Here is a 25,907-nt window from a genome sequence, read left to right on the forward strand (position 1 = left end):
GTTTTTGCAAGAACAGCATCTGCCAACTGAAACTGAAGCACCAGCCAGTGTGCTTGTGCTGCAAAAAAGAAATGGGTTGGACCCATGTGTGTATTCCTGGACTCCTCAAGGTATGTTAAACCCCAAAAGGAGGGAGAGAATGAATAATGTTTATCATCATCTTAAAGGATTTTAAGATACCAACGTTATATTTAAGATAGCTCTTCTAGCTTACTGTCACTGAGCAGTGCTTCTAAAAGTGGGGCCATATATCCCATTTCATCTCTGGAATAGGTTAACCATATTGACTCACTGTTTGAAAAGTACTTGAGCTCTGCCAGACCAAGTATTTCTAATTCCCACTTTTTTAATTAAAAATTGTGGAGTATTTTGAATTTCTGATTCTTATTCTCTTAAACTTTCTCAATTTTTTTTTAGCAAAACATTTTTTGATTTCTGCAGCTCTGCTAAAGAGCATCGTTAACTTCCACTTTCTGTTTTGGCATGCAGTTGCCACACGCCATGGATTGCAGAGTCTTGGAAAAGTTGCTGTTTCAAGGAGGATGCCTCCCCCTGCTAACCTCCCTAGCCTCAAAGCAGAGAACAAAGGCAATGACCCTAATGTGAACATTGTGCCTAAAGATGGCACAGGATGGGCTTCGAAACAAGAACAGCATGAGGAAGAAAAGTAAGTGACCAGTGAGATCGGGGTGGTTTTGCTGCAGCTCCTCTCAAATCTTTGCAAAACTAGGGATGAGTGGGGAGTGGGAAAGAATTGGTTAGATCTGAATGTCCTCAAGATATCTAGTAGAGAGCAAGTGGTACCTCTATTTTTGTGAGGAAGAATTTTGCTATTAGAGGATGGTTGGGGAAAAAAAAATCCCACTGACATTGGAGGCAGTATGCTTCTACATTCCATATGAGGGGGGTGCACGTGGTGTTTCCTTTAGTTGCCTGTCACGGCTTTCTTTAAGCAGTCACCCAAACTTGCATAAAGGGAATAGTATAGCACACTCTTAAGATCAAGGTTTTAAGGTGATTAATCTGAAACTCTAGGAAGAACCCTTAAGTACACAGCAGCTAAGTTAGTTAATAACTTGTTCGCGAGTTCTTGAGAGAGTATGTGAAAACCTGTTTTAATTAGTGTGATTACACTGATCTGTGGCAGAGAAATCTCACAAATTCTTACTTTGTATAAATTTGTTTGAATCTCTGCTTTATTTTTCTAGTGGTTCTTAATAATAATTGCAATTTAATAAATTCTCCAGACTACTTATGAAAAATCTCATCTTAATCTCTACCCTGTTGTTTCACACTCTACCAATAAATGATATTAACAAAATAAAAGTGGTGGTGATGTTGATTCACTGCCATATGTTTTGTGTAATATAATTCCCTGTGCTCAGTCTGGATATAGATGTAGTTTTGTGCTAGCATCCTAGCTGCTCTTGGAGCTGTGATTGTGGTTCATGAAGCACTGCAGCTAGTGCCTTGATCACCGGACTGAAGCACTGCTGCTCGTTGCAGAGTGGGGTGGTTTTGCTAGTGTGTCACTAGCACTAGTGAAGGCAAATGATGATTGAATGTTTTCTTCCCTTTCTTGCTGTCCATTTATTTCTTCCTGTATACATTCCTACATTTAAATGTCAATTTTTCGCATCGTCTGTCTGAAAAGAAGATTGTAAATTGACTGTTAAACCTTTAGAAGTTTACTATTATATTTAGCTTTTATTTTAGGTCTATGAAACTACAAATTTAGGGTCATCTGCTGAGTATTCTGTATGCTACTTCCATGAGATTTTTCTGTACATCAGAGGTCATTTACACTTTGTCTAGTTACATTTGTTTTGAGCTCAGTAGCTTAACTAAAATGTTCTTTATCTGTATCTTGAAGTCTGTCTTTCTGTAAAGTATGTTCTAGTATGTGATGGTTTATTAAAAATAAATAACTGTGCCTTATTTGTAACTGGAAGATATTTGTCTTTTGTTTTTTGTTATGCATTATTCTGATAAAGCCCTTAAAAACCACACACAAGTAAAACTAGTGGGAGGAGGGACTTGCTCCCAGAAACGGATGCATATGCCCAGGCCACAAGTAAATTCTCTTAAGTTAAGGTTGTCTAATGCATTTGCTTGAGTCTTCAGGCCGTTTTTGTATTTACTACTGCTCCAACTTTTCAACATGCTTATAAATGCTGCAGTTGCATAAAGGGTTCTGATACTGGTCTCTCTGAAGTCTGTTTTGAAAATGTCTAGGTGTAGGAAAATATAAGTAAGGAAAAACATAGAAGAGGTGGAGGAGGGTTTTTTTCTTCTGGTAATCTGTGGAAACAAATTAAAAGTTGTCCTTGTGAAACGCCAATTAAGGAAGATGAAGAATTGAAAAAACAATAAAATTTTCTATCCTTATATTACCATTAAGTAAAGATCACTAAATTGGGTGTCATCCACTGATACTCAGATTAGCTTTGCCCCGTTATTGGCTTCTGTTTTATCTAGTAGTAGTGATAAACTTTATGAACTTTTTCATTTTGTGACTTGTTGGAGGTTAATCAGTTTTATATAGTTTTAGTACAACTGTAACACTAAAATATGTAAGGATTCAATGTGTTAAATGCTGAAAACATTTTAAACAGTCCACAGCTTGCATGCTGCATAGTTTCATTTGTCTTGTATATGTTAAAGTCTCTGTCACTGTATATTCCTACATTTAGCTCTAAGGAAACCTTTTTTTGAATGGAGTAACCCAGATCACTTTGTCCCTTCTCTTGCTGGCAGTTGCCATTACATCTGTGTCATCTACGATGTGATTCCCCCGCAGTGATTTGGGGGGGCGGTGCGTAATGCTTTTTTCTGTGATATTTCTGAGACTGCTGTGTAGTGTTTTGGGCTGATCTCTGCAGAACCCAAATAATATTGATTTTTTTTTTTTTTCCCAGTGGCAGTCTCAAAAATTTGGGATTACTTTGAGATCTATTTAAAGTATTTACAGTTGTTTCTTGAAATATTATGCAGTGAGGGTCAACTGCCTAAGATCTGTAGAGATACTTCTAGAGAAATCTGAAGGCCTGTTTTGTTATGGCTTGTTTTCAACAAAAAGATGTTAACAGATGTCAGTTTGTTATCCTAAGCAAAATAATCTTTTTAAAGTCTGTGTTGCAAACTAAAAATTCAGAGTAGGTTAACTAATACAGCATTATAGTAGTTAAGTCTTGCTTTACTGGTACAATAAAGCAGTTCTAGTCTATTAGATCTCCCCCATGATTCTTGTTTTGTCAAAAATGAGTATCACTGAGCTAGAGGTCTCGACTTGTGGACACTGACACTTTGGAGGCTTAAGTTATTTGCAGAGGCAGAATTCAGAAATAGCTATTCTTGAAAGAGGTTGGACAGCCTCACTGGATTTATAGACCAGAAAGATCTTGCTCCAATATGTGTTCAGTTCTTAAATTGAGACAAAATGAATGCTTATTGAAAATGTCTGCCTCCTCTTCGTTGCTAGACACTGAAATTGCGACTGTGCCTTTGTTCTCAATAGAATTCAACTTTCTTATTCTAATCTCTGGTACCTGTAAATTTTTTTCATGATGTCTTTAGCTCTACTTATCAGTTCCTTGTACTTCATAATTTCTGACATACTTATTTATGTCATCTTTCTCTCTGTTCATGATTTTTTTAATTGCTTTCCTCTCTCAGCCCCTGAGCCAAGAGAACATTTTTCCAAATTTTTCCCTTCCATGGTTGTAAACTAGGTTTTGGTCATCTAATAAACTGCTTTAAAAGTTGTAATTCTGTTCCTGACTGACTGACTAACCTTTCTTCCCAGCCATTTTTACTCATACCTCTTCACTTTGGGAAATCTACTCTTGAAAGAACTAGCTAATTTATTCCAATTTTTAACTGTTACTATAACAACTGCTGTTATATATGAAAATGCTTTTCTACAGAACAGTAGTTACTGGTTCTTCAGCTGCAGTTACCTCATTTCATTCGTTTGCAGTAGTAGTCCTGACGGTCTCATTCTGTGCTCAGTCTCTCTTATATTCATGAGTGTTTTTCCTCTAATTCCAGACAGCCAGAAGTGCCGCAGACACAGCCAAAACCTGCCGTTCCTGCTCCTCCAGAAGCAGCTCCTGTTGCCAAATCATGGGCCAGTACCAAGCCAGGTGGGCAAGGCGACGGTAAGTGGTGTTAAAGGTGGAGGGAATCTGGACTGGCCTAGCAGGCTGTGAATGCTGCTGTGAGAGATCCAGACTCAACAACCTTTTGAGTCTTGACCGAGCCAGCTGGGACTAAGAATGCTGTGGAAGCAACTTTCTTGGCCCGAAGGTGAGCCAGTCCCTTGTCACTCAAGTGAGCTCCAGCCCAGTTTAGTAGGTAACAGGTCTGGTTGCCTCTTAAAGGATTTGCGTAGCCCTGTTTTTGGATTGGCAGAGCAATGGTGGTCATAGCACAAGATCTTGCAGAGGGCTGAAATGAGGGGAGGAAAAATCTGTATTTTTAATGCCCATAATCCTGGCACGGGAAGGAGCACCATAAATGCTTAGTGGTCAATTTATTTGTTTTCTGAATTGTTTTATTCAAAAGGTTTATAGTCTTGCTTTTGTTTAGGTGTCTGTTACAACACTACTTCTCCCGTTTCTTTTTAAAGTGGTACCGTTCAAGTAGGCTTTTTTGCTGGGGCGAAGTATTAAAGGTAGTTTTCTTCTGTAATTGTATGAAAGAATGGAGAATTGTTTCCATTACTGTGGATCTTAGCTTGAGTGTTTCTGTTACAGATGCAAGTCTTCAGCAGACTTTTAAAATTGCATATGGAGTGAGAGGTTGCTTAGAATTTCTGCATCTCCATTATAGAAAATAACCCATGACTTGTTTTGTTTCCATTGTGGAAAATAACCCAAGACTTGCAAGCTTTCTATGGCTGAAAAACAGAATTTTTTTTGCTTTCATGTTGAAGTGAGCTGTTTTCTGGATGGGTCTTAGAATAGTAGCATAAATCTGTATTACATGGAGGTAACTTCTAAGCCTTCACTTAGAGCTTATTGTTAACGTTGCACATCTAATGACTGCCATTTTTATGGAGCAAGTATTCAAAGTGGCAGTTCTTAGATTCTACACTTCTTGTTCTCCTGTCTTATGTTCATTGTTTCTTCCATTCTCTAATACAGAAAGTCTGCTCCCTTAAGCTAGCTCTATAATTTGTCTTGCATGAGTGTTGTAGAATAGATGTTTAAAAAAAAAAAAACACTGGTATGCAGATCACTTTGCATCAACCTTTCTGCGTGAGCTGGTAGGATCGTTGCTGATGTGACACAGGAAATGCAGAGATTCCGCTCAGTGGCTTCAAAATGCATTTAGCTAATTATTTTGTGGTTGCCATGGCAACTTTGTGCCAATCCCAGATGGCGCCCTCATTTCATTCAATTAATGCGGTAGTGGGTTTGGTGTTTCAAGAAGGAATACAGAATGTGAATTGGCACCGACTGCTTGCTCTCCTCCTCAGTTTGAAACTCGGGGTACACCTGTCATGCTCACATTTTCCTGATCTGCAGTTGGCTGGTGGAACTTGTGCTTTTTCCAGATGCCTTGTATGCGTTCCAGCAGGAAGTGAGCCAGCGGCCTCATGCTCTTGTAAATCTTCAGTTGAGCGAGGCAAGACTAAATCCTTCTCTGATACTCCATGTGGACTCCAACTGGAAAGGAAGGACTTCTAAAATTTAATTGCAGCATGTATTTTTCAGCTCTCATGTTGATTAGGAGGTGAAGTTAATTGCTACTATAACATCTTTGAAAACCTTAATTGCTGAACTGTTGTTGGCTGACAGCCTAGCTATTTCAGGTTGATAACCTGAGTGCTATCAAGCTTATCGCTGAGGATGGTATTGCTTTGCAATCAAAACATTGTTACTGTCACTGTAGAATTGGGCAGAAAACATTTTCAAGATTTATAAAACTCATGAGTACTGCATGCCACAGGACCTCTGAAGAGGATCCCTTGCCTGGCAGACCAGCTGCTTAGCATGGCTGCTGTTTTCAGTCCCATTAAACAAGCCTTTGGATGTAGCTAAATGGACATATCAAGAGTCCAATGTCTGTAACAAAAACCCAGTTAACATGACCTGCAGGAGGTGAAGTTGGAATCAAGCTTGAAAGTTCTCACAGCAATCTGTAGGCACAGGTATAAATATTGTAGTATTTGCTGTCATAACTTTACAACAGAAGTGAAAAGAGTGAGGATTTTGTCCTGTGCTTGACTCTTAATCTTGAAAAAAATCAAGATCCCTACAGTTTAGCCTTGTTTTTCTGAAGGATTCTTTTGGTTAGAGAGAAGAAGAGCTTTTCTAGCTTTTGACTAAAAAAAAGTTTAGTATAAGGAAGCTTTTTTCTTTTTTTTCCCTGAACCAAGTGATTGTTTGCTTTGGACTGTATGTGTTCAGATCCGGTTTTTGTCGGTTTGCCCCATAGTCTTTGTGGCCCAACGTGCTGTCTCTTACAATATCCAGTAGCTAAGATAGATATATGAACAGGGCATTATTCAGACTGAACAGAAGTTTTCCCTCAACAAGTTTATCAGTGGTTTGGTATCAGAATGCTCTTGGCTAATAGGTCAGTATTCATTGTGTGTCTGGCAGGAGGGGAAAATGACTTGCTTAAAACCTTTGATATAACTCTGGATCGGAATTTAAGGCTTTTGTTACAGCTGATAGACCAAACACAGATTGTCTTCCTGTTTAGCGGTTTTCTTAACTTGTACTTTGAATCAAAGAATGTTGCAGTTCTGATACTTAAGTTTTCTCACAAGATAAAACTGTGGCCTTCAATAGTCCAGCAGAATTATTTGTTATTAGAACTGTAATGAATCTTATGGGCTTTGGCAATAACATAACTGCCTGTTCTTGGATTGACTATAGTTGCTGTGAATAAAACAAGGAAAATCTTTGTGCTTGAAGAAAGGATGTTGGCAGAGCTGAGGAACTTAAGTACTTCCTGTGTTGCGTCTTGTTCCTTTGAGCAGTTCAAGCTGTCCATTTGTCTCTTTGGTGGTTGTTTCAGGATTTTTTCCTCAGTCCTGACAGGTGTGATAATTGGCCCGGTAGATTTGACAACTTTGGTATTTGGTAGCAAATGTGAATCCTTTATAAGGATTGCTCTAGGCTCATGTGAATTGTGTGTTACCAGTATATTAATGTAGCTTTCAAGTTCACCTTCTAAGGATGATCAGGCTTACAGGGTAACCTTCTGAACTCTTTAGATTACAGAAATTTGTGACTTTGATTATGTTATTGTGTAGGTCCAGCTATCCAAGTAAATAGTTATTTCCAGCAAGAGTTTCCCAGTCTGCCAGCAGCTGGGGATCAGGAAAAGTCAGGCAAAGAGAAAGATGCACCTGAAGAGCATGGATCTGGACCCAGCTTGCGGCCACAAAGTAAGTATATACTACAAATTCTTGTGAAATGGCATGCATTTGTGTGGAACTTATTTCTTACAAGATTACTTATTACCCATGCAAAATACATCAAATGAATTTTTTTAATCAACATGCTTCTACAATATGTAAACAGCTGAAAATGAGCCAAACTGTCCTTCCATAAGAAACTCTTGTAACTCTGTTTCACTATATGGTTATTTTGTTTAAGAGCTTGTCATGGGGATTTGGGAGGGGAGGGGCTTTTTTTTGTTGTTTTTTTTGTTCCTGCTCTACCATGTTCCCAATGTGTGGAAACAGGATATTTCTCTTAATCCTAATCTGCAATTCACTCCCCATTTTCCCAGACAGGTCAGTAGTTCTCCAAGGGGCTTTTGCTGGTTGCACAATACTGACTCTTGTTTACTTCTACCTGTTGAATGCCACAACAGCTAAAAATGTATTTAAAGTACTCTCCTAATATTAACTAACCATGAGAACAGTCTTTAGAATTGCCTCAAAATGATTAATACTCATATGCCTAGCCTGAAAAATCCCGATTTGGAAGTTTGGCCTGTAATGTCAGAATGGAATATGATGTGAAAGTCTGGGGCATGCTTAGCTCTTCTCCCAGGTGCTCTGATTAGGTAGATCTATTTCAGCTTTGGATGATTAGCTATCGCAAGAACAATCCTAAACATAAACAAGGTTGGTGTTACATGCTTCAGTTCAGAGATGAGTGTATTGCTTCTCCCTTCTCATGGGAAGGCATTTGGGATTACGCTTGTCTCCTACGAGGAACAGGATTCCTTTTTTCCTCAGAACTTTTTGTCGGGGTTTGCACCTAGAGAACGCTTTCTGCACTGTAGTTGGCACTACTTTGTGCCTGTGGCAGGGAAGATATGCATGGCTGTTGCAGTGGCTTGGCCTCTCAGGGAATCCTGAATTCCTTGCTGTGCTACTCGCCTAGGTTTTTCTTGACTTGTTTCAGTGTAGAAACATATGGCTGTGCAGACTGAGGCAATGTACTTCAGGTCCTCACCTGGTTTTAGTGTAAAGAATAAGTCAATAAGAAATTCCAGAGATGTCAAAAAAACAACACTAGGCAAATAGCTATGTTTACGTCTGTTCCAGCCTCCAGCATCATTCAGTTGTAGTTTTGGTCAGCACTATGCATGCTATTAAGTCCTTCTTTCAGGTCTGACAGCAGACGGCTGAACAAGCTTAGTGAGTACTGTCCCTTTAGCGGCCATGCTCCCCAGCAGGGGTAATGGAGGAACTCTAATGGAAACTTGAGAGCATAGCTTTAGCACTGGGTAAGGTGGGGGGTTGTCCTTTGGAGAGCATTGTGTGCAGTGAATGGCTGTGAGTTGCTGCTGGCCCTTAAGGATATGAACAGGGATGCCGAGTTTTACTTTTTTCTCCTCATCCCTGCTCCGTAATCAGCAGAAAACTCTAGGAGAATGGGCTGCCCAGTACAAGTGCTAGATCATTAAACCTCTTACTTTTCCTAGGCTTTTTACTAGACACACTCAGAAGTACAGCCCTCGTCACTTCCATTCCATCCTTGTGAGTTAGAGCTGAGCCAGACTCTGTACCTGTCTTAGAAATGTAATACATGAGTATGTCATTTTGAGCTGCTTTAGTCATTCATGATAGGCCTCTGCTACTTAAGAAGCTTGTTCCTTCCCTTGACAGCAGCTCTTCATATACCATTAAGAGATCAAGTCCATAGTGGCCAACTTAGCACAGCTAAAGCTGTTGTCCATGTTGTGCTATTATTAATACCCTTCCTAAATTGCATTGTATTCTGGAAGGTGAGAAAGACTGCTAGAGCAACCTGTAAATTTAACTCTCACCCTTCAGGAGCTCAGCTGGATGTAGGCCTGAGGAGGATTGGAAAACATCCCTTTTTTTCTTAAGTAGCCATTGCTTGTTTGAGCAGTAAATATGAACATCCATCTGCACAGAGATTACTGTATCACAGAAAAGTCAGTAGGAAGAATGTGGTTTTCCTCATACTTGTCTGTGAATGTGTAATATAAAGTCTGCTCTTTCTTTTTTTTCCCCCGTACTGATTCTGTCCATGCAGATGCTACCAGTTGGAGAGAAGGTGGTAATAAGAACAACTCGCCTGGTTCTCCGACTGATCAAGAAGCTAAAACTCCTGGCCAAGATGATAATGCTGCAGCACCAGGAGAGCAAAATGATGCCCAGAAGGCAGCAGAAAAGAGGGATGTGCGACTACCACAGGTTCCTCAGCCCAAGCTGAATGGTCAGCAGCAACCAGCTATCTCGTCTCAGTACAGAGCAATGATGCCACCTTATGTAAGTGATGGTTATATGAAAAGGTTTTAAGCAGGAGGAACTGATTATTGGCTCGTTTGATTTCCTTATCCCCAGAATGCTTATCAGCATTGCTTTTGTCACTGGGTAAACAAAGAAACATTTGGATGTTAGACTGTGGACTTTTGAATTTGTACAGTTTCTATTCCTCTATTTTAAGTCATAATCCCAGGTGAAAGTCTACATATATCTTTTGGAGTGTGCTATTACTATATTAAACTAGCCTTCTACTGAAGAGAAAATGCTGATTATATACTGCTAATCCTTTCTCCTGAAAGGCCTGCCCCTGAGTTTCAGCTTGTCAGGAAGTGGTGAAGGCTTGTGGTCACTCCACCTTGGTGGCTTGATTTCATGCACTTGGCATTAGAGCAAACTGTGCCAAGCGAAGAATTTTTTTTTTTTTTACTTCCATTATGATTCCTTTGTTATCAGTATGTTTAATATAATAGTATTTTTTTTAATAAATGGCTCCTATTATAAACCTTTCCTAGATGTTTAATCAGTATCCAAGAATGGCATATCCTCCTTCCATGCAAGGTCCAGCAAGGTTTCCTAATTCTGAGCCTAGCAGGTAAGAAACCTTACAAGTGTTACTGTTGTATGGGTCTGAATTGTGTATAACTCAAAAGAGAAGAGGGGAAAAAAAAACCACTGAATATATACTGAATAGCTGGTTTATAATTATAAACAGCTTAACTGTCACTGGTTAGATTTTTCACAAGCTTGGTTTATGTAGAGCAGTGCCACGGGATCACTTGTGTTGCAGAACATTTTGAAAACCACATCTAGTCAGCTGCAAAACTTGAGGGAATTCTCCCCTTCATAGGACTTTTGATTTGGAAGAGCAGGAGACAGTTGGGGACACCTTGTCTTTGTAATATCAAGAAGCATGTTGTCTGTAAAAGGACTATCGTTCCATTGTCGTAGTGAAAGTACATACTGCCTAGTTCTCAACTGCTTGCCAATTAAAGTAGAACTCTGCTGTGTATTAAAACGAGCTTTCCTTCTTCCTGTATGTCTTTCTGTAGCTGAAAATGGCTGTGCACATGCATGAGAGAATGGGGGAATCCTATGAGCAGTGGGGTACAAACTTTGACAGATGGTCTGGGGTTGTGGGACAGGGAAGGGGCAGGAGAAGCCGAGAGAGGTGACTGGGAGAACTTGAGTAGGGAAGAGGGTACAGAACCTTAGATATTGGGGAAAGCATGGAAAGTATAAAGAAATACCTTTGAGGTGGCTAAGTTGGTGGTATGAAGGATGTCAGGTTTGTGTGTGTACTACACAAGCTACAAGGTGTGTGGTTCTCTACTGTCAAGTAACAACACAGAACATTGGGCTTGTTGTGAAGTGTGCAGACAAGGCTATAGCATCTAATCTTGCTCTTCCATTACGAAACTATTTCCAGAAGCATTCCAAACAAGTAAGAAACCAATATGGTGGCGTAGCAGTAATTATTTGAAATACAGTAGTCTCACCTGTCTCAAATTCATATCCTGTATTTGAGAGAACTGCACTGTCTACTTGAAATAATTGCTTGTCATATAAGTTGACCTTTTATCTATTCATGTTGTTGGACAAATAATAGTGACAGTGGCCTTTGCTTCTGTTTCTCTTTTAGAGGGCCAAGGGGAAGAGGACCACCTTCATGGTGTTCAGAACCTATTGAGCGCCCGTCCATTCTTAGTGCTAGCGAACTTAAAGAACTAGATAAATTTGATAATCTAGATGCTGAGGCTGATGAAGGCTGGGCAGGTAAGAACATCAGATTAACACTTCTTATTTGTACATTAAATCTTTCAGAAAGGTTAATGGAATATCTGCTTATGCAACAGGTGCTCAGAGTGAAGTGGATTACACTGAACAGCTGAACTTCAGTGATGATGATGAGCAAGGAAGTAGTCAAAAAGAAAAGGAAAGTGGGTGAGTTGGTGTTGCCAATTTTATGTGAATGACATGTAACTAGCTTAGCTTTTGGGGAAGTTGAATGGAATGAGCCAAGCTTACTCATTCCAACAACATTTATTCCAATAATTTAATACTGTAATAAATTGCATAACTATCTGTATGCTCGAGTCAGTTAGGCGTGCAGAAATGGTCTTGATGGTGAGAAACTTCTGCTCTTGTTAAGAAAGGTTGAGGATAGAAGGTAAATCACCAAATACCTCTGTGGAGTATACCTTCCATTTTTCTTATTTATTTGCGCACAGTGATGAACAGACACCATCAAAAGACTCTCAAAGCCCTGATGGCCAGAAGGAAGCAGAAGAGCAGACAAGTACCAAGTCTGCCACCCAGGTTTCCACAGCAGCAACCAAAGCATCCTATGGCAAAAGCTCTCAGCTTGATCAGGTTTGTGTTTTCTTCTCTTCAACTCCTCTGGCAAAAACCTTGTCAGAAGAGGCCTGACTCGGGTATCTTTCCAAACTGTCAGATTTATTAAGGTTATGAACATGAGCGAATGTATTAGTAGCTACTGCTTATCTGAGCTGTGGTAACTGATCGGGTGCTGCTTAGCTCCTTCTAGTCACAAAATAAAAATAGCATGTCTTTATCTAGTGCTTTCCAATCCACAGTTGTGAGGGGATGAGAACTCTTATGTCAGTTGCTGTGGCTCAACTGACAAACTTTAACTTGATACTTTTGTGCGCCTGTACCGTGTAACAGTGAATGAAGCTGTGCTGGTGTCTGCCATGTTTTATAGTGGCACTGGGTAAACATGCCCTGTTGGCCTACACATCTTTCCTCACTTTATATCGTGACTCACATTCTTCAGCACAACTTAGCCAACTTGCTTCTAACTTCTCAGCAGAACTCGTTTACAGAGACCATGCAGAATTCATCAGTTCAGCCATTTTGTTTTTGGATTATCCCGCAGTAGAGGAAGATTGGCAACTGGCTAAGCTTATGCCTGCCTGAGCCCTCTTGGTTCTCCTCTTCCTCCCAGGAAAAGCTGTTGTTGGCTTTGCCTGAAAATTTCATGGAAACAGTTTTCCCTTGATACTAGTAATAGTGAAGGTGGGGGATCCTGAATGTGTTCTACTTCCCTTTCTCTCTCTATGAAGACCATATAGCCTTTCCAGGATTTGATGCTACACTGAATTTGAGAAAAACAGTGCAGTAGCATAAACTGATATTTGGATGTGTGACACTTCTAAAGTAATTGTTTAGCTCTCAGTGCAGGATATAGAGATGTTCTTGCCTTCTTTTGTATATGCATTTATATCAGATGGAGGGTAGTTTGCTAGATGTGGTATCTTAATGCAGCAGAAAACAGTAAATCTGAAATTTGCCAGCCTGGCTGTCACTACAAGCTTGTTTACTCTAGTACTGTATTCAATCCAATAGGATCGGGGTCCGGCACAGCCTTCTATACATGAAAGAGGTGGTCCTGCTCTTCATCCAAAATCTATTCTACCACCGGTAAGAAAAATTAGAGCTGTCTTTATTTCCTTGTGTTAAGAGCTTTAATGCTGTCACAGAGGGAATTAGACTAGGAGAAGTAAATGCACTTCACATAAAGGTAAGCCCTTTCTGCAGTGAGTAAAATGATAAGTACCTGGGGTCAGTAAGAGTTGGACCCCAAACACAGCCACGCTGCTTACTGCACAAAGCAGCCCTGTCTTGTAAGTTACATATGAAATGCATGGGAACCTCAGGGGCTTTAGGTTATCCAGCTCTGTTTGGGGACTAGAAAGAACAGACAGGGATGCAGGGTAGGCGTGGAAGGGGGATACTGACTGAACGCAGCTGAATTGAAGATGTGAGAAGAGGCAAAGTGGATTGGCGGAGATCATGTCTTTAGTGAAATCTGGAGGTGGTAGCCTGTTATCAATTTTCAGCAGTCCTTATTAGCATCTCTGCGGTATCCTAAGCTACCTTGAATTTCTCTGGCTCCTTCGTGGGGACTCCTGTCTAAGCTCTCCCCTGAGTCTCTGTGATGAAGTGGACTGTAACCAAACCTAAAAGATGTTCGGTGTCGTCTTTGCACAGTCACTTTGCCTTAGCAGTGATGGGGGAGGAGGTGTGGCATGAGCCCACCTGAATCTTTACCTCCTCCCTGAGCTCAGGTTTCATGAGTCAGAACTGGAGCAGGAAGGTGGGGGCTTGTTTTATGTCTTCCAAACCTTGATGTGTAAAGATCCAAGTGTAAGTTTTGGCAAATAGTTAAAAATGTAGTATTTCAGCTGACTGGTATAATAGGTACTCTACTAGACTTGTTGGTTTTAATATTGCAGCACCCTCCTCCCGATCGCCAGGCAGGACCTGGAAGACAGGGTCCCTTTCCCCCTAAACCAGTACCAGATGAAGATGAAATTTGGAAACAGAGGAGAAGACAGCAGTCGGAGATATCAGCCGCAGTTGAGCGAGCCCGTAAGCGACGAGAAGAAGAAGAAAGAAGAATGGAAGAACAAAGAAAAGCAGCTTGTGCAGAAAAGCTAAAACGGTTAAATGAGAAATTTGGCTGCATGACAAAACCCTCCCGGGATGACCCTCTAAAAGAGAGGGAGAGGGAAAGAGAGAGGGAGAGGGAAAGGGAACGAGAACGAGAAAGGGAGAGGGAAAGAGAGAGGGAGAGGGAAAGGGAACGAGAACGAGAAAGGGAGAGGGAAAGAGAGAGGGAGAGGGAGAAGGAAAAAGAAAGGGAAAGGGAGAGGGAGAAAGAAAAAGAGAGAGAAGAAAAAGAAAAAATGGAGAAAGCAAAAGAACAAGAAAGGGAGAGAGAGAAAGAAAAGGAGATGGAAGAAGAGGAGGAGGAGGAGGAGAAAGAGAAAGAAGAAGAGAAGCCAGCACCTGAGGTTCCTGAGCCTGAAGAACCTGTGGCAGCACCCATAGTAGAAAAACAGGAAAGTGAAAGCAGGAATAACAAGGAGGAAAAAGGTATGCTTGCACAACTAGGAGTTGTCTGTCTTAAAGCTGAGCCACAGAGCACAGTTGTAATTTAGAAGTCTAATATGCACACCCAGCTAGCCTGCTGCATCTAGACCATTTGTTTTCCTAGCACATTAACACCACAAACTCTGTCCTTTGTTTTGAAGCCTAGACCTATTTGGCCAATTCATCAAAGCCTTAAAGGAAAAAAATGTGGATTCTATGCTTTAGGTTGGATTTTGAAGAATACAGAAAAAATAGCAGGCTCTCCTTTCTTAATAAAGGATGGCTAGCAATTGTGTTGCAAAAAAGCAACATAGGTTATTTCTGCTATTCTACTCTTTAACTCAGCCTAGAGAATCAGGCACAAAGAGCAAACATTTAAACTTGATGCATTTTTGTAGTGGAGCTTGAGTGCCAAAGGACAGCTCTGTTAGACTATGCTTAATAAGGTGATGTTATGGATGAAAACAATTGTAAATCTAAATTCTGGGTTACTAAAAAAAAAAAAAAGAAAAAAAAAAGCCAGTTCAGAATTAATATGGTAGTATTCATATTCACAGCACTTCCTAGTTCACATAATCATTACTCTGTCAATATCTGTGGTTAATTGCCCAGTTTATTTGAGTTTAGAAGGAATACTGAAGGATGTATGAACACCAGTTGTTCTGTTATCAGGAGCTAATTTGCACTTAGGCTTTTTTGACTTTATTGGTTTTAGAAGTTAAAACTGAGGTTAGAGAAGGCAGACTGTTTTCATTTTAGAAAAATACTCATTTAGTTTGACCTACAGGTTAAGGTAAAATTGTAATTTTTAGATTCACTCTGAGAGAGCTTGCTTCCAACATCTAACTTCTTTTTTTCAGAAGATCAGCCAATCTTTACCCGACAAGATAGTGGTCGGAATGAGAAAGAGAGTTCACAGGTGACTCATGAAAGTGAGCCAGATTCAGGGTCTCAGCCTCGTCCTGCTGTTTCCTCAGGCTATTCTAAACAGTTCCAGAAATCATTGCCGCCAAGATTTCAGAGGCAGCAGGTAACTAACTAGTTCATTAAAAGAAGAAATAATATGCTTAATGTAATGTTTTCTCCTGCATTCTGGAAGAATGTGACCCTATGAGTTTAAAAAAGGGTAAGTTGTTGGTTTCCAACATCTATAACATCTGTGGTATTGGCAGGAATTGTTCTGCTTGAAACGTTTCTCACCATTTGGAAAGTATGTAATTGAGCAGAAGGCAAAAGAGAGAACTTGCTTGTTCTTGCATCAGTTACTGGAAGTAGAGCATTGACTTGTGGGTACTTGTGGAATCGGGAAGTTGATGGTTTCTCCTACCGGATTTCCTTAAAGGGCTCCTGGCACATACAGATGTAATTTGCACTCGCTTCCTAAGCTCTGAAGAACACTTCACTATATTAATGACTAGCACAAAGTATAGGTTGTTCTGTATCTCTTCTGAACACCAGCAAAACTGTAACTATTCTAAACTATCCAATTTGATTTTCCCACTGTGCCATTTCACCTTGATACATGCTTGTCCTTAATTTTCAGACTACTTAGTGTTATGGGGATAACTTCACCCCTAGTTTTCAAGGGTTGTTTTAATTCTGCCCTAGTCTGCATCGTAGGAAAAAATCTCAAAATACTCTTTCTGTTATACAGGAGCAAATGAAACAGCAGCAGTGGCAGCAACAGCAACAGGGTGTACTTCCACAGTCTGCTCCATCACAGCCTTCTAGTGGCCCTGTCCCTCCTCCCCAGCATAGACCTCTCTACCAACCCATGCAACCACATCCTCAGCATTTAGCTTCCATGGGCTTTGATCCACGGTGGCTTATGATGCAGTCTTATATGGACCCACGAATGATGTCAGGAAGGCCTGCAATGGATATGCCTCCTATTCATCCAGGTAAAACCTAGCAATATTTTTGATTGTTGAATTTTCTTGGTTTTGGAATATAAGTCTTTAACCACACTATGTATAGTAACTGCAAATTTTGGGGGCAAGCCTATGTAACTTCATTATTTGCAATCAAGTAGATTTTAATAACACTGGGAAAATGATAGTTATGTATGAGTGTCTATCTCTGAGTATAAAAGTAAAATCATAGCTTTGTCCTGTATTGCAGATGTGTTAATGACAGGTAAAGCTGTATGCAAAATGTCAGTAAAAAGCTTGCTTTATTACAGATTTTAAAGTTGACTTGAGTTAGCTTAAACTGAGTAAGGTAGTATATTTACCACTCACCTTTTGTTATATGTTACCACCTTTATTTATATTACATTCCTTAGAAAAATGAAAATATACCTGAAATTATGTTTTTTCTATTATCTATTAGCACCTTAAGAGTCTTCTTAATTTTGTGACTTTAGGATTCCTTTCTTAGCACTAAGAAGTGCTTTTTAATTTGTGGATTAGCTGTCTGACTTGCAATTAGGAAAGCTATTGTGCAAAAATAATAGCAGTCTGGCATGTAATGTAAAGGAGATATTTAACCAGCTAGTGAGCCAAGGTAGGGGTGGGAAGTGCAAAGGAATGGGTATTGTAAATGAGTCTGCAAGGAATGAAAGGAAGAAATGGCAAGCCAAGCAAAGGTAGTGAAAACAGTGACATCTTTAAAAATGACAACAGCAAAAGGTTGGAGTCCTTAATTGAGTACTAAAAGCCACCTTTCCTTCCTTCTTACAGCAGAAGCTTCCTCAACAATTTTATAGGCCTACAGAACTTGTTTTTCCATTACAGTGGAAGCAGACAGCATTTCCTTTTGTTGGTAGATAGGGTACTAGTGGTGAAGATGATCTGATCTTCCTGAGGTCAGCTGGCAGTGAATAGATACTTGGTTCAAACAGTGTGAGTTGCAGAGAAAAGAAAGAGGGAGGAGAGCGAGTAGTGTATTTTGGTACCTCTGATAGGCTTAGGCTTTCCTGATACAGGCCTCTTTGGTAATATTAAAATGGTTTCAATTGTTGAACTTCAATCTGTCACAGGAATTATGCCTCCCAAACCACTGATGAGAAGAGAACAGATAGAGGGATCAGCAACTAGTTCGGATTCGTTCGAACATATAGCTCGCTCGGCAAGAGAACACACTGTTCCCTTGTCAGAGCCCCGCATGATGTGGGGGTCCGACCCGTACCCCCACGCAGAACCTCAACAAGCTAGTTCTCCTCCCAAAGTGTTAGACGAGTCTGAAGATTTGAGGTAAGCCTGAGTTATGTACTCCTGCATGTCACTTCTGAGCTATACATACTTACACACTTAACTGTGTAATTCATGTTATAAAACACAGTTTAAACTGTAAATTTTGTTAATGAGCTTTAAAAGGATTTGTGGCTGGAGAGATATGATGTACTTGGCACCGTTGTTTACAAGCATAATTGAAACTTTGCAAGTTAATATTGATTGTATATAAAACAAAAGACATGTCTGCTCCAAAGGAGGGACTAGAAGGTCAATTTGCCCCTTTTTTAGGATGCTTAATATAATTTGATGGATGGTGATCACCTTAATAGTTTGAGTCCTTTTTAGTGTTATAGAACCCTCCTACAATGTTGTCCTGTCTCCCATCTTCTCTCCCTTCTTCCCATAGCAGAGAACTTCTCTCCAATGTATATTAGTATCAAAAGGGGTGAGTTAAATACAAGTGGTATAAATCAAGGTGTTCACTTTGGGCATTTGTTGCACAATAAAAGGTCAGGAAGGCTACTTGTACATCTTAAAAGTACCTCAAAATTCTTTTCACTGTACTAAACTCTAGGTGATACTTGTGATATTAGCTTGCAAACTTGGGGGCTCCATTTGAAGTGGCTTTTAAAATAATAAGTTCCTGAAGCTAGTTGTGCATTTGACATTGAGTTCATAAGCAGGGTAAAATAAAATGGATCTCTGTGAATAGCAGCCACTGTGAATTTGATACCTGTTATTTCATAGAACAGACAGAAATCCTTCATATCAAAGGGAATAAAAGATTAATTTTAAGTAAGAATATTTGTGAATAAAAGCTTTCCTCCTCCCTCCTCCAACATTCTTTATTGCTTCCTCTTAGGACTGAGGCACACTTGGAGCAAGAACGAGTTGCTGTCCCTGCCACTTATCCTGTAGAACACAGCCAGTTGGACTCTCATCCAAAGACAGACTTTTTCAGAGAATCAGGAGAGGTGGAGGTACAGAAGTTCCCAAGCAGGCCTTCGGAAGATGTACAGCCTCTCCAAACTGACACACCCAGCCCGGCAGTTAATTTTCAAGGAGTTGGTGAGATCATTGCACGCAGCTCTCAGGAAGAATTGGTGCCTGTGGGGGAAAGTCACTCTTCTCTAAAGAGAAGCATTTCCCATGGTTCAAGTCACTCTCTAAAATCAGAAGACCAGAGGAATGAGACAGCAACAAATATTCCTAAATTAAATAACAGGTCTGTTGAGACAAAGGACACAGTGGAGAGACTTGAGATTAAGCCAAAAAAAGAAACTTTGATCAGTAATAGAACATCAGAAGGACCAAAATCTGAAAAAACATTCAAACCGAAGTCTGAAACAAGATGGGGTCCTAGGCCTGGTTACAGCAGAAGAGAAGAAGGCAGTGATAGACCAGTAAGAAGATCTGGTCCTATTAAAAAACCTGTGCTTAGAGATATGAAAGAAGAGCGTGAACAACGAGAAGAACGTGAGCAGAGGAAGGAGAAAGAAGGAGAAAAAGCAGCTAGTGAAAAACCTGGCAAGTCTGAAAAAAGTGACAGAAAGGAAGCACCTCAAGTGCCACTGCCTCAGGCTGAGCCAGAAGCATCTGCCTCCAGCAGTGCTCCTCCGGCTAAGAAGATAACCCAAGATGCTGCCTCAGTACCAGCAAGCCCAGAGAGCAGTCAAACTGAAGCGGCAGCTAAAGCTCCAGTCCAGCCACCCACACCTCCAGTGCAGCAGCAGCTCCCAGCTCCGCAGCCCGCTGCTCCACAGCTTCCCCCTGCAGTGCCGCAGCAGCCACCTGCTCAGCCTGCAGCCCAGCAGCAGCCCCATGTTCAGCAGCCGGCTACCACAGTGAAGGAAGAGAAGCAGATAGAGAAGGTAGCTAGCAAGGAGGTTATGGAGAAACCACGTTTAGAAACCAGACCAGTAAAAAGAGAGCCTGGCTTACCACCTAGAACATACTGGAAAGAGGCTAGGGATAGAGACTGGTTTCCAGATCAGGGATATAGGGGTAGAGGTCGTGGGGAATATTACTCTAGAGGTCGTAGCTACAGAGGTTCTTATGGAGGACGTGGCCGGGGTAGTAGAGGCCATAATAGAGAGTACCCACACTACAGAGATACTAAGCCTAGATCAGACCATGTGCCTTCAGGGCCTGTTAGGCAAAGGGAGGAGAGCGAAACTCGTAGTGAGAGTTCTGATTTTGAAGTAATCCCAAAACGGCGACGACAGCATGGTTCAGAAACAGATTCTGACAGTGAAGTCCATGAAAGTGCAAGTGACACTCTGCTGTCAGACAAAGACAGCCTAAGCAAAGGCAAGCACCCAAAGAGAGAAGAGAGAGCTGATGGCAAGAAGCCTCCAAAGCCCCTGTCATTCAAACCTGAAAACAATATCAGAATAGACAATAGATCCATAGAAAAAACATATATAAGAGAAGATGAGAATAAGCCCAAACCAGGATTTCTCCCTAAAGGAGAGCCTTCTAGACGAGGCAGAGGGGGAATGTTTAGACGTGGTGGTAGGGATCCTGGTGGGCGTCCTCCACGTCCATCTACAATAAGGAGACCAGCCTACAGAGACAATCAGTGGAACCCTCCTAGGCAAACAGAGATCATTAAACCGGAAGATGGGGAACCTCCAAGAAGAAATGAACATTACGGTCCTATACCGGTTGATAAAAGACCTCAAAAATTTGAGAGGAAGTTTGATCCAACTAGAGAAAGGCCACGAAGACAAAGGCCTGCTCGGCCTCCAAGGCAGGATAAGCCACCACGCTTCAGGCGCCTAAAAGAAAGAGAGGCTGCATCAAAGATAAATGAGGCAGTAACTAGCTCATCCACAAGTGCTACAGTTAGTAATGCAGTTAATGAGCAGTCCAACGCTGCACTGGATGTTTCAGGGAGTAAGACACCAGACTTGTCCAACCAGAATTCTTCAGACCAGGCAAATGAAGAATGGGAAACAGCCTCAGAAAGCAGCGACTTCAATGAGAGGCGTGAGAGAGATGAGAAGAAAACAGCAGATGCAGCAGCACAAGTGGCTGTAAAAGCCGGAGAAAGCACTGGAGCTCTAAAAAGGGAAATAGCCAAGAGAAGTTTCTCTAGTCAGCGGCCTGGAATAGACCGTCAAAACCGACGTGGCAACAATGGGCCAGCTAAACCAGGGAGGAACTTCTCGGGGCCTAGGAGCGAAAGGCGGAGTGGTCCTCCACCCAGAAGTGGAAAAAGAGGGTGAGTGCCAGCTTCTCTTAGGAAGCACATATGGCTGTGGACTTATACTGTGGTCCTCCTGTGGTTCAAAATCATTACTAGTTGTTTTAGATTTGCAATAATTGGTAGAAAAGAGTAAGACATAGTCAGAAATACATGCACCTATGGCTGTGTATGTCATATTTTTTCTGTTTGTATATGGAAATGCTTGGAAAATAAAGGTACAAGCATAGCTTTCTTATATGTATGCACTCTGTTAAAAGAGCCTAATAAAAAAAATTACGGTGCTATTTCTCAGAGTTGAGCTATATTTCTCAAGATTTGTATGCAAGCTGAAATGTAAATGTGAGCAGACCATAAGCAGTTTTGCAGTCTAATACACAGATTGCTGCATTGCATTTGGCTTGTTGTATCCTTAGATCAGTCATCTAACATACTGAAGCATGTTGAGAAATGCTCATCACTGAGAATAAAGCTTTTGTTTCTCTGTATGCTGAATTTGATTGAAACTTGGTAATCATCTAACATTACTGTTTGCCCACTGTTTTGTAGCCACAGTGTACAGTTTTATAGTTGGGAGGTACCCTGTACTTCACAGTCTTGTGCTGTAGGTTGCTGTATTCCAAGGTAGGGTTTTGCCCGGACGTAAACTTGTGATCAGTGCTCTAAACTCCGAACTAAAAATATGAATACTTTCTTTGCCTGTTCACTTGAATGTGACTTGGAAGCACTGTTAAGCAAAAGCTGGATTTTCCAGGTTCCACAGCAAAGTCAGAATTCTGCAAATCTCTAGACTTTGTCAATGGCTTCAGATAGCTTTTTGCAAGTGAGCTTATGAGCAACTGCATTGTACCATGTGTGTATTTGCTCACATTGTGTACTGTAAACTTCTGTGTGTTCTTTTACGCTGAAGGGCTTAGTGGAGTTCTGAACTGCATACTTGTTGGGTTTTGGTCTTTGCATAGACTGAGTTGGAGTTGACGTTAAAATTATACACTTCTGTTTCTTTTTTGGCAGCAGGACATCGGTGTCCCCAAAATAGCTTTGCTGTTAAACTTTGGCTCATTGAGGACCTGAAAGTAAAATTCTGGATATCTTATAAGCTACACAGTAAACACTTGTAGCCCTATACTGTGACATGCATTAGGCTGTTAGTCTTCCTGAGTAGGTATACTCTGTCGCTGGTTATCAGTTTTCCATTTAATTTTTTTCTAATACAGGCCATTTGAAGATCAGACAGCAAGTACGCCTGGTATTGATCCTACCAACACCAATTCCTTGCATCAGGAAGAAGGTGTTACTGCTGCAGGACAAAAAAGCACCAAGGATGCCAGTGGCAAAAAGAGAGAGGAGCCCAAGGCTGGTCCAAAGAAGCCTAAGGAAAAAGTGGATGCCTTGTCCCAGTTTGATCTTAACAACTATGCAAGTATGTATTGATAATGTCTAATTCTAACAAGAATTTGTAAATCCTACTAGCTTTGCTGCATGTAGAGCTGGATGTTTGAAAACTTTTGAAGAAGAAAGATGATTTTCAAAAAATAAACACAAAGAAATCACTTACTCAGTTATTGCTACCTTGGTCATATGTGATTAACAACATGTGTCCCTCTAAAAGATGACATATGTCACTGTATTTTTATGTATGTATGGGGACAATTTTCTTCTGCCATCTGTTCTGAACTCTGACATTCAGACCATTTTCTGCCACTTGGTCTCTGGTAGTTTGCTTAACCTTCATCAGCAAAGATGGTGGATATCGCTGATAAACTTCCAGCTGATATTCAGGAAGAGCTTTCATTAAAGATGTATTGTTTTGAGCAATTTTAGCTCTTATTTCTTGGAGAGTCTGGTACAGAAGCCTTCGAATTGCCAGTCAGCAATGATCGTAGCATGAAGATTCTTAGCCGTAATCAGGGCCACCATCCGTAGTTGGTTGTTGGGAAATTGCTACTACTCTAAAGCAGTTTTTGGCTTGGTGTACTTTATTTCATGCTGCATATGAAGCTGTTAAAGCAGTAGGGAAGAACCATCTATACCTTTCCTTTTTCTATAGGTGTTGTGATTATTGATGATCACCCTGAAGTGACAGTAGTTGAAGACTCCCAATCTAACTTGAATGATGATGGTTTTACTGAAGTGGTGTCTAAGAAACAACAAAAACGTTTGCAAGATGAAGAGCGCAGAAAGAAGGAAGAACAAACGGTGCAGGTACAAGATAGCATTTAAAATGGGGGAAAAAGCTTCTTGCAGTACTGGGGATGTTGTGAAGGTGCAGAGTCTTCCAAGCAGTTGTGTTTTCACCTTTTAAATACATCTAGTTAGTTGTGGCATTTTAAGTTGTTCAGAATTAGTAAGTTAAATTAATTTTCCTGTAGACAGTTTAGGATTCTGTGCCCCCTGTTTGGTCATTATCAGGCAGGTGGGACCGGCAAACTTGAAATACAGTTTTTTATACTGTTAAAAAGACTTATGCTATTGCTTGTTGTGTATCAGTTGATTCTAAGAGGAAAACAGATGAGAAATAAATCACTGTTCTTCTGGTTAAGTACACCATGAAAAATACTCTTTAAAGAAGGCTTAACCAGTTTGCTTTCTGCTGTTATACAGTGCAGTTGGTCATCCGTGCAAGCTATCAGCTTTAAGAGTAAAATTGACTTCTGCTCACAGGTTTGGACCAAAAAAGGATCAAGTGAAAAAGGACGGGGTCAGAATTCCAAACTCCCACCCAGATTTGCCAAAAAGCAACAGCAACAGGCAGCAGCTGCGGCTGCGCAGCAAGCACAAGCTCAGGCACAGGCACAGCCTCAGTGTACAACCCAGACTCCTCCAGGCCAGCCACAGGCTTCTGTTCAGCCTCAAACCCAGGCTGTGGGAGGGACAGCCAGTGCTGAGTACACAGTATCGGGCAAAGTTCTGCAGAACACCCAGGCTCACAATGGTCTAGGAACTGAATTATGGGAAAACAAGGTGCCTTCTACAGCAGTTCTAAATGACATCTCCAAAAAATGTAAGTGGCATCTTTTGGATTTTGTGGGGGAGGGAGGGACTAGCAATGTGTTTAGAGAATGCTGATTGCCAGCTCTCTTTACTGATGTCTCATTTGCCCCTGCAAATGTAGTCATGTTTCTACACAGGGAGTAGAGGGCTCCCCAAATGCAGGACCATAACCTGTGGAGACTCCTGAAAGGAGATATTTGTAATACAAGATATTAATCAGTGTTTTATGTTGTTATAGTCTTTGTTCAAAATGAATAAGCAGCTATCGCTCCCTTCAAAATCTGTGCTGTTTTGTCAGATTTGTTTATGCTTCCAAACATGATGGATCACCTCACTTGAAAACAGCTAAAAAAGGAGCATATAGTTAAGTGCTGGATAGGTTAAGGATTTCGCAGTTGCCCCAGGCTTACTAAATAAGGCATCTCTCAGATTTAATTTTTTTAGTCAGTCCTTAACTTTAGTTGAACATATTAACTATCCAATTCTTCTTAACTCTGTTTTCTTAATTGCCAGTGGGACCCATTAGTCCACCTCAGCCACCTTCAGTCAGTGCTTGGAACAAACCTTTGACATCTTTTGGCTCATCTACGTCTCCAGAGGTAAGAGCAAGGAGAAAACAAGTAGCTGTATATGAAGCTTACTCAAAGTATATCTGACTGGGATTGGGTGCAGATTCTCTAGATATTCATGCTGTGCACATGCTTAATCTAGAGAGTGTGTAGAATTCCATGGAGCTGGGAGACGGTGCAGAAGGAGCACTGGACAGAGACACCTACTGGAACAGTACTAGTAATTAAGATTGTTTCTGAATTCAGTGCAGTGATTGGATCATTAAGTTAATGCTTTTATGACTCTAAAATGGGGAAAGCTGTCCTCTTTGTTAATAAGATCTTTCACAGATTCTACTGATAGCTGCTATTCAATATATTTTAAATTAAAATATTGTTTAGTTTGCATGAGAACACACCAGTCACTAATGTACACAGAAAACAGGATGTCTCTGAGGAACTAACTTTTTTGCTTAAATTGGAGATGGAAAGAGCAAACAGATGCTCTCTAACCTATTTTATCCCCTGTTGTTTCTCTTGAATTGAACATTAATTTTGAAGCTTCAGGAGAATACTGTCAATCTGAATCTGGGCACCTGGATATTGTACTTGTCCTTTTCTCTGCCAGTTCTTGATCTTGTCTATGTATTTTTTTTTTTCACTACTACTTTTTTTTTCCTTCCCCTGAGCTTGTATAAACAGCAGGAAGTTGAGGGGCTTGGGGTTGTACATTCGGATATTGTTTGCTCCTCTTGCAAATCTGTTGTGGTCACAAATGTTGCTTTTGCTGACAGGAGCTAGAAGTACACGTGTTTTTAAGCTGAACATATTTGATGCACTATTTTATTTGATATATTGATTTAGAAGTCTTTTTGAAATGTAAATGTTAATCTTTTAACTAGGGAACAAAGCCTGGGCAGGAAGGCGGAGTTGAGCTTGGTATAGAAACTATTCAGTTTGGAGCCCCAGCTTCCAGTGGCAGTGACAATGAAGTTGGCCCTGTGCTTTCTGAGAAGTCTGCTGACAAACTACCGGAACCGAAAGAACAGAGACAGAAACAGCCTCGGGCTGGACCCATCAAAGCACAAAAGGTAAAAGATCATATGTTCGGTACAAACTTAAAAACTAAATAGCAAATAAGTTCAGGCAAAAAAGAGATTACAGATTATTGATTTAATAATGAAATAGGATATTCATTCAGTTAGGACTGCACCTATAAAAATCACGTTCTGCTTGTATGCTTCCTGAAATGATCAACAAGTGGTTCCTGGAGGGAAGATGGGGGAATTCATTTGAGGAAGTAGATATAAGTAAATCGCATCCTAGCCCAGCAGAGTTTGTCCACCAATTCAGTGTTTGGACCAAGGGATGTGACT

The 25,907-nt window shown here is 40.6% G+C and overlaps 1 protein-coding gene across 15 annotated transcripts in view; it reads left to right on the forward strand.

The window, feature by feature from the left end:
* PRRC2C (proline rich coiled-coil 2C) overlaps window positions 1-25,907 on the forward strand; it is a 78,410-nt gene that overhangs the window by 20,355 nt on the left and 32,148 nt on the right. For 10 of the 15 annotated variants that reach the window (XM_064515677.1, XM_064515679.1, XM_064515684.1 and 7 more), the window contains exons 3-21: window positions 490-667; window positions 4,051-4,160; window positions 7,271-7,405; window positions 9,462-9,712; window positions 10,222-10,301; window positions 11,349-11,482; window positions 11,563-11,650; window positions 11,938-12,079; window positions 13,076-13,150; window positions 13,966-14,608; window positions 15,466-15,635; window positions 16,260-16,506; window positions 17,586-17,799; window positions 18,644-21,007; window positions 22,207-22,412; window positions 23,040-23,194; window positions 23,654-23,993; window positions 24,497-24,582; window positions 25,434-25,622. In XM_064515677.1, coding sequence (XP_064371747.1) covers window positions 490-667; window positions 4,051-4,160; window positions 7,271-7,405; window positions 9,462-9,712; window positions 10,222-10,301; window positions 11,349-11,482; window positions 11,563-11,650; window positions 11,938-12,079; window positions 13,076-13,150; window positions 13,966-14,608; window positions 15,466-15,635; window positions 16,260-16,506; window positions 17,586-17,799; window positions 18,644-21,007; window positions 22,207-22,412; window positions 23,040-23,194; window positions 23,654-23,993; window positions 24,497-24,582; window positions 25,434-25,622 — 5,807 coding nt within the window. The remainder of the gene's footprint in view (window positions 1-489; window positions 668-4,050; window positions 4,161-7,270; window positions 7,406-9,461; window positions 9,713-10,221; window positions 10,302-11,348; window positions 11,483-11,562; window positions 11,651-11,937; window positions 12,080-13,075; window positions 13,151-13,965; window positions 14,609-15,465; window positions 15,636-16,259; window positions 16,507-17,585; window positions 17,800-18,643; window positions 21,008-22,206; window positions 22,413-23,039; window positions 23,195-23,653; window positions 23,994-24,496; window positions 24,583-25,433; window positions 25,623-25,907) is intronic. The other 5 variants (XM_064515681.1, XM_064515692.1, XM_064515678.1 and 2 more) reach the window with 4 other exon arrangements.

The sequence above is a fragment of the Dromaius novaehollandiae genome, chromosome 8 (genome assembly GCF_036370855.1).
Source record: "Dromaius novaehollandiae isolate bDroNov1 chromosome 8, bDroNov1.hap1, whole genome shotgun sequence".
Taxonomy (NCBI): Eukaryota; Metazoa; Chordata; class Aves; order Casuariiformes; family Dromaiidae; genus Dromaius; species Dromaius novaehollandiae.